A 7,756-nucleotide genomic window follows, 5' to 3' on the forward strand; every position below is an offset into this window, starting at 1 on the left:
CACGTTAGTATAACGCGAGAAATATGAATTGCAAAATCGCGTGAAGGTTCGCGAGTGTCTTTGACCTCTAAAGTAACATTGTTGAACTTTCTAGGTTACATGAACGCGAACAGCCCGAGGATGGGTTACTACGCGTGCACGTTAAGTTCCTTGTGCGGTGCAGCGTTACTCTTCCTGGTCGGTTGGGGCCGGCAACCCTCGTCCCCGGTTCTACCCGGGTCCCATCTAGCTACAGGGCTCGTCCCGCCGCCGTGCGCCTGTCCCCCGCCCCCCAGACCCCGGCTACCCAAGTCCCAATCCCTCCACGTGCCGCTGGACATCGAGGAGAACCTGCGCGAGAGAGAAATGGAGAGGATGCAACACACTGCCACCGAGCACTACTATCAGCCGCAGTTCTACGGTCCTCTGAGACCCAGCAAGAGCGTCCCCGAGGGTCTGAGCCACCAGGACTCCTACAGAAACCGACCTCGACGACATCGCGACGTCACGGTCATCGAACAGATCACCACCAGCGTCTAAGGTTCTCGAGCGGACTCGAAGGAACAGATTCGAATTTGGGAAGTTCTCAGTACGACGGTTGAAACTGTCATCGGAGACTCATCTCCGGAAGTTGTTGACACGTTGTTGAGATATCGAGGGTTTTGTTTGATAATGTAAAAGGAGAATATAGAGAGAGGAATTGTCGAGCATCGCGAAGCGGATGTTTGATGATGGAACTTCATACATCCGCGTAGCAACCCTTCGTGGTTGGCGATCGAGGATCGAAACGGAGCTTGAATCAAAAAGAAGAACTCGACGTAAAACTATTTTTTATCGATATCGTTCGTAAAGCTTGCGTTTCGACGTAGCGAAGCAAGGAACGCCGAGTGATCCGCGTTCTTGGAAGGGTTCCTCGCGTTTTAATTTCCGTCGTGTACGACGTTGGAGTAGGACGATTATCGGTCGAAAGAGCAAGCTCGCGTCGCAGCGATTAATCGAGGCAATCTTTTGTGCTAGCGATATATCCGCGAACAATGTGGTGGCTGTTATCGGGTACACGGTGTCGGGGATAGAGCGGCCAGCATCAAAATCTCGCATCATCGGAAATTCGATTGAAACCGACGGGCCGATTGGCGAATACCGGGGCAGGGATGCGTGTCAACGCCATCGAGCCCCTCGTATAAGATTACCGCCCGGTCAAACTACGGTGATTGTGTTCGCTGGTAAATTTCGAATTCCAGCGAATTCGTCGGGTGTTTGTTTACGGGCACATCGGTGGACCTCGGCGTGTAACGCGAACCGGAACCCGATCGCTCGCGGCGAGAATACGAGAACGCCTGGGCGTCCTATTCGATGGGAAAGTTCGTTTCGATTTTCTTTTTCTTTTTAAACAGTCCTCGTGTCGCGTTTGCAATAAATAACACGGTCGTGTCGGAATCGGGTGGCTACTGGAGGGGGGAGACTCGTGTAAAATGGTAAAACGAGAAGTGATAACGACATAAAACGCTCTGAAATGATTCTTGCAATTTCTAATTTAATTATGCAATAAACGTAGTTTAAATCATTATTATTACGAAGGATGTTAGTTCATACGACGCGTAGTACTATTATGAAGAAAATATCGTTTGATTTTTTATTCTGGTTCAAAGGAAAAAAATGCTAGACATAAGAAAAACATTTATTATTTCATCAAAAGTGGATAAAACGTAACGAAAAAAGATATTAGTATCTTGAAACGTTAAAAAATATATGTATGTGAAAAGTGGCGAAAAGTTTCATCCTTATGCTGCAAAGAAAATTGTCAAATATCACTTCTCGTTTTACCATTTCGCATGAGTCTCCGCCCTTAAAAGGGTCCTTCCATCTCTCGAGCACTGCTGACAGAAGCTTTTACAAATTTCGAATATTAATTTAACAGGGTTCGTCCCGAGCAAACTAAAAAAAATTTCCAATCAGAGTAAATGAAGAATATTATTAATTACATCCGTAAAATATTTATGATTTGATTTTGCCATGACTTGACAAAATATTTCAACTAGTACTAGTCCTTTAAAAATATTTTTCTAAAAAGAATTTGATTGTTCGAAGCCTCTAGAGTGAAAAGATCCTTTTTTAAGAGTTCAACCGATTCCATTTAGAGCTTCTCGACTGAACTGGGCATTATTCGAACACACTCTGTTCAAGTTTAAGAGTAATATGAATGTTATTCGCGAATGAATTATTTTATAAACGCTCGGTCCAGTAAAATTTCATTTGGAATATATTTCGATAGGAGCGAAAAGAAGTCTTGGAATTCTATTATTTTGTATCGAGTGGCTTTTGTTTCACGCGTACGTCAGCGTTTAAGGATAATCTATCCAAACGAACTTGTTAATTAACCCAATAATTACGCACAAGAGACGCGAAGGTTATTTGTAAAACGAACAATGTTGATGGAAGGGAACGAGGAATTCAAACGTTCTTTAAAAGCACGATATTATTGACATTAAATCAAACGACTCGTAAAATCAAACACGAATGGAAGAGAATTGTGAGGTAATTAGGAAAATGAATCTTAGATCGTTGAAGGCACCATGGGAGAAGTTTTATGCTAAATACACGCTGGTATTTATGTGTATGTAAATGGAATTTATATAGTCTATCTGATCTACGATTAAAGTACCGAAGTAAGTTAGGGAAATACTTATTCGTGTTAATGGTTTCTTAGTTACGATATTATTGCGAGGGAAGTATCTGTCTCTCCATGATATACCATGAAATATCGATTTAAAATTGAATAAAGGTTTCTTTTAAATTAAGTTAAAGACTCGACAATTTTAAAAATTCCAAGAATCGTCGTTCGTCAAAAACTATCCACCACTTTCACATTTTCGCTGGTTCTCGAAGCAAACGCGAATTGTTACGAGTTGATCGATATTTCCCTCCCGTGTGTGTTCACAAGATAACATTTAGACTCTAAACAGAATAAAGGGAGAGAGAATGAGAAATCGATAGCACGAGCGAAGTTAAGTTTCTAGAGAGAAAGATTTATTAGAAAATGGAGCTGGTCTCCAAGATCGCCACACGAATCGCTAGAGACTTTGTTTACGTTTAAGATACAGTACGTAGAAACCTCGAAAGTAAGTACAACTTAGGAACAACTGAACGTATACATATTATATTAAAAAAGAAAAAAAAAAGTAAGTAAAAAGAAAACGAATCAAAACACGCACGGATCGCGATGCTCTTTGCCTCATCGAAAAATTTTTCTGTAATTCGTGCGAACGCATACCAATGTATCCGGGAGCTCAATCGTTGTCTCTGCTAGAGAGACAATTACTATTTCCTTTCGAACTTCCGAGACGAGAAACAAACTCGAGAGAGCTTCGACGAAGAAATTGTACACTACCCGCAACAAGTACTCTACCTGTAGCTCGTTAAAAGACTCACCCAAATTCTCATAGAAATTACAACTACACCGAACTACACTCTAAGAATCAACTAAGCACTTCGATATCGACTCGTTTTGAGCCGACGTTGACCTTTGATTGGTGACCCTCGTTCCGAGATCAGCCAACCGATGGCTATTTTATACTAATCGTCACTATATTATTAACAGTATTGTTAACTACTATATATATTGTACTATATTGTTAACGATCCTTATCACAATTTATCAAAAAAGAAAACGTAGAAAATAATATAGTAGCGACGGGTTACTGCAAGATCTAGAAACCGACACTGTGATAATTTCATGGAAAGGGAAAATACTCGTTTTCAAAGGACTGAAATGTACGCGATGCGTCTCGTTTTAATTTTTAATAATTGATAATTCAGATATACAGGGTGTTCGGTCACCCCAGGAAAAAATTTTTATGGGAGATTCTAGAGGCCAAAATAAGACGAAAATCAAGAATACTAATTTGTTGATGGAAGCTTCGTTAAAAAGTTATAGAAATATTTCCGGCTACACAGTATATTTTCGGTAATGAATTTTTTTCTCGAAAATGGGTAGATTTTCGGGGGTATGTATATCCACAAAAAATAATTGTAATTGACCCCCGCAACTGAAAATAATTTTTTCAGAATGATTTGAAATTTTTTAATAACTATTTAACGAAGCCTCAGTGAAGAAATTGATATTCTTGAATAGAATCGCCCATTCAAATTTTTCCCAGTCGTGGCCGAACACCCTGTATATTCCAAACCAAAATGAACTTTGTGTTTTTCTTTATTGTTGAATTTCTTCTGTAGAATTATTTAATATTCTTCTTAATAATTACAAGACCAAACTTTTGCAGTAACCGCGCTGGTATAGAACCAACAATGGCGCCAATTGAAGGTTGAAGCATTTTATTCCTATTAGCGCGTAAAGGAATGATTCGACGACTTTGATACGCCAATTCAGTCATCAAACGGTAAAATGATTAGTACCTGAATATTAAGTGTTCTAGGTTTACACGACTATTAACTACGTGACGATCGTTTAATTATCGAAAATGAAAAATCGTTTTTACATAATAGACTTTATCGTACGTTGGAGTTATCCGTACCTCCGAAATGGTTTTCGAAAAAAGAACATCGCACTCGACGATGGTACGAAAGGAACCAAAGATGTCGCGAGAATGTTTGTTGGATTTATGGAACTGTATGAACGATCTTATTTAATCGTTTCGTAAGGAGATTCCGTTATATCTCACTTTTGATCTTCGCTGTTACCGAACACCACGCTTATATCGTTGCTGTACTGTTAAAATCGTATTGAAAGTTATATAAGAATGGCGAAAATCTGATGCAAGGTTTAAAAGACACGCGACTAAATTTAAAAGGGATAAGGTAATTACATACATCGAAGATTTCTTCGTTGATTTCTATGTAAATAATTACCAAAAGAAACTGGACCGTAAGGAGAAGTCCAGAGTTGGAACTTGGCAAGACTTTTTCTTGATAATATATCGTTTCAACAATTAAAACTCGAGGTGTTTACGACTTTCTTCATTTTTCTCTGTGATGAATTGTTCGTATACTGCCAGATTTTTATAAAACACTACAGCATAAATATCTTCGACACACACGCATGTATATCCCAGTTACAACGATGTTACCATGGACAGATATTTAAGTGTAACTCCGAGTGTGCAACAATTAAATCAAGAACCAACAGATTCACTCGTAGGATTAACTTTTAAGGATCGAGCCAATTCCAAAGGCGATCGCGAAACGTTAATTTCGAGCTTTCGAAACTCCGGAAAAATTAAAAGAAATCATTTTTAGAAGTCACTCGGGATCAGATTTTTCTGCAAAATTATTCTCGACGTTTTCGATCGAATTTGGAAAAGAAGAGACAAACGATGCGAGACGGAATAGAAAACTGAAACTTGAAACTTTTATTAATCTTAATCCTAGAATAACACGAAGATCGAATCTTTTTTCTATCCTCGTAGCTATTTCTACCTAACAGAGACCAGAATTTAGTCCAATCTACACGAACCAAGAAACTTCAGAATTTCTACAATTATTAAAACACACAACCTACTTTCGAAGATGGGCAAAATTTTTATTCGAATAATAGATAGTCAAAAAAGCGAGGAAACATTACTATAATCAAAACGTGTACTTTTATTTAACGAGTAATGGATGAACGATTATTTTTTTTATTCGTTATTCAGAATTGTTATTTTGCCCTTCTCTTACGTATTTTGAGACGACTATGAACGTACGAAGAGAGTATGGACACTTGCATGGAGCATGAAAAAGATATTTGTCACGATTATTCGAGATTTGTTAAATAATTGCAAAATTCAACGTTCGCGTTCAGTTTAAAACTTTCCGTATACTTCTACGTATTTTACTCGGCAGGTGAACAAAAAGTTTACCAGAGAACCGTACGTTGGAAACGATTACCGAAGTCTCGACCAATTAATCAGCGCGATGTGACTTTTGGGAATAAAGTACTTCCCCCATTCTGACTCCCTCTGCAGTAAACACACGATTTTACGCTGGGAAAACATTTACTCTCTAAAGTTACCCCGCGATGTATAGGTTCCTTTTGAACTGTGTATTCCTTTATAAACAATAAAAGACAATTTTTTGCTCCGATGCGTACGAAATGTTAAAGTGTTTATCCAGAACGTATTTACTTAGTCTACTCAGAATGCACAATAAAATAACGTAGAATGAAACAATTCTACATTTAGGCTTTACTTTACATCCGCAGCGATTGAACAAATTAATTTAATTTACTGCCTCTGCATGCTAAAATCATAAAATAAAAATAAATCGAGCTCTCAGTTCGTTCAGTTTCGATAATAAATGATCTGTACCGAGGGACTGGAGAGATTGCGCCCGAATAGGATTAAAATTCTCAAGATCTGTTGGTTTTTTCCGTGACAAATATTTGTTTCTTTCGCTCCCTGTACGTCGCGACGATTTAAAGGCGTCGTTAAGAAGACAAACAACCATTTCTCCGACTTTTATTCGTGTTCCGTTTCGTTAACTGTAAACGTAACTAAATGTACGCTTAAAAAACGATGTGTAAAGTGAAGCTATAAACGGGCAGAGGCGAAACGACCGTTTGAGAACTTGGAGCGAATACGTCGTTAAAGCCGAAGGGCGTTAAGAAACTTTCTCGCGCAAGCGAACCGACTGTTGACTTCGAACTGCTACATAGACACGTATTAAACTTTCGTAGGAGAAAGGAGGCTGAGCTTTACAGGAAGTATTTGCACAATCACGATAGACTTCGAAATGGAAAGTCACCCCTAACATCGACTCTCCCCGAAACTCTGTTATTATATGTAATTTCGAGGAATCTCGTACCAGCTTCTTGTAAACCAACAACTACACGTAACTTCTTCACCTTGTAAATACATGCAAGGTCTTCCCCTCCCCCCATTACGAAACGTTGAACATTTTGTAAAGTTTTATAAATAGTTCTATGTAGTTGAACAGCTGGACCAATAAAACGTATATCCGATTGTACGTGTCAATTACTTTCACTCGACTTCCCAAACTATTTACGGGTTCCTGTTTTTATATTTAACAAAAATAATTGATACTTGTAACGGTATGAACAAGATGTAGAAAACGATTCTATTGTACAATATGTGGCATATGAATAATGAAAGGGCCTATCAGTCTACGTGAATATTAATGTTTCTTCTGTCTTGCAAAAAGATTTTCCGAGTATCAGAATTTTTGTAGAAACTTAGAACGAAACGAAGCATTTGTATCGATTAGGAAATGGAATAGTTTCTGAAGAACATATGTGAAACTATTGGAAGATCGCAGCCATCAGCTCATATTATTTGCTATGTAATTAATTGTTAAATAACTATATTATACAGTAAAAAGCGACAACATTAATTACATAGTGAATAATATGACCCAGGTCTCACCGCGTGGAGGTTGCTGCGAATGGAGACCCACCCTAGCCTCGCCCCAACCACCCTACCTTTAGCGAGGAATCCTAACTAACAGACTTGGATATGTTCTCCTAGGAGAAAAGCTATCTAAATTCGAATCACAAAGGAAGAGTTTACTGAAGAGTTGTCTGATAAACAGACCAAAAAAACTAACAAAATCGCGATACATGTGAGACAGTCCACTACATGTTTTCTGGAAACGAAATACGAACGTGTAACAACACATAGGAAATCAGAGTATTAGAATACCAATATGCATCTTGATATTAATTATTCCAATTGGAATGGATGGATTATATGTTGATAGTGCCTCACAAGACACTGAGAAAGGAAGTAGGAAAGTGCAACTGCACGTATGAACCTTGCTTAGTAGA

The 7,756-nt window shown here is 38.5% G+C and overlaps 1 protein-coding gene across 2 annotated transcripts in view; it reads left to right on the forward strand.

The window, feature by feature from the left end:
- Positions 1–6,918, forward strand: part of LOC143344689 (monocarboxylate transporter 10) — a 132,514-nt gene extending 125,596 nt beyond the window's left edge. For both annotated transcript variants that reach the window (XM_076770976.1, XM_076770977.1), the window contains exon 12: positions 95–6,918. In XM_076770976.1, the coding sequence (XP_076627091.1) occupies positions 95–519 (425 nt within the window). In that variant the 3' untranslated portion in view covers positions 520–6,918. The remainder of the gene's footprint in view (positions 1–94) is intronic.
- The last annotated feature ends 838 nt before the right edge of the window (positions 6,919–7,756 follow it).

The sequence above is a fragment of the Colletes latitarsis genome, chromosome 8 (assembly GCF_051014445.1).
Source record: "Colletes latitarsis isolate SP2378_abdomen chromosome 8, iyColLati1, whole genome shotgun sequence".
NCBI lineage: Eukaryota > Metazoa > Arthropoda > Insecta > Hymenoptera > Colletidae > Colletes > Colletes latitarsis.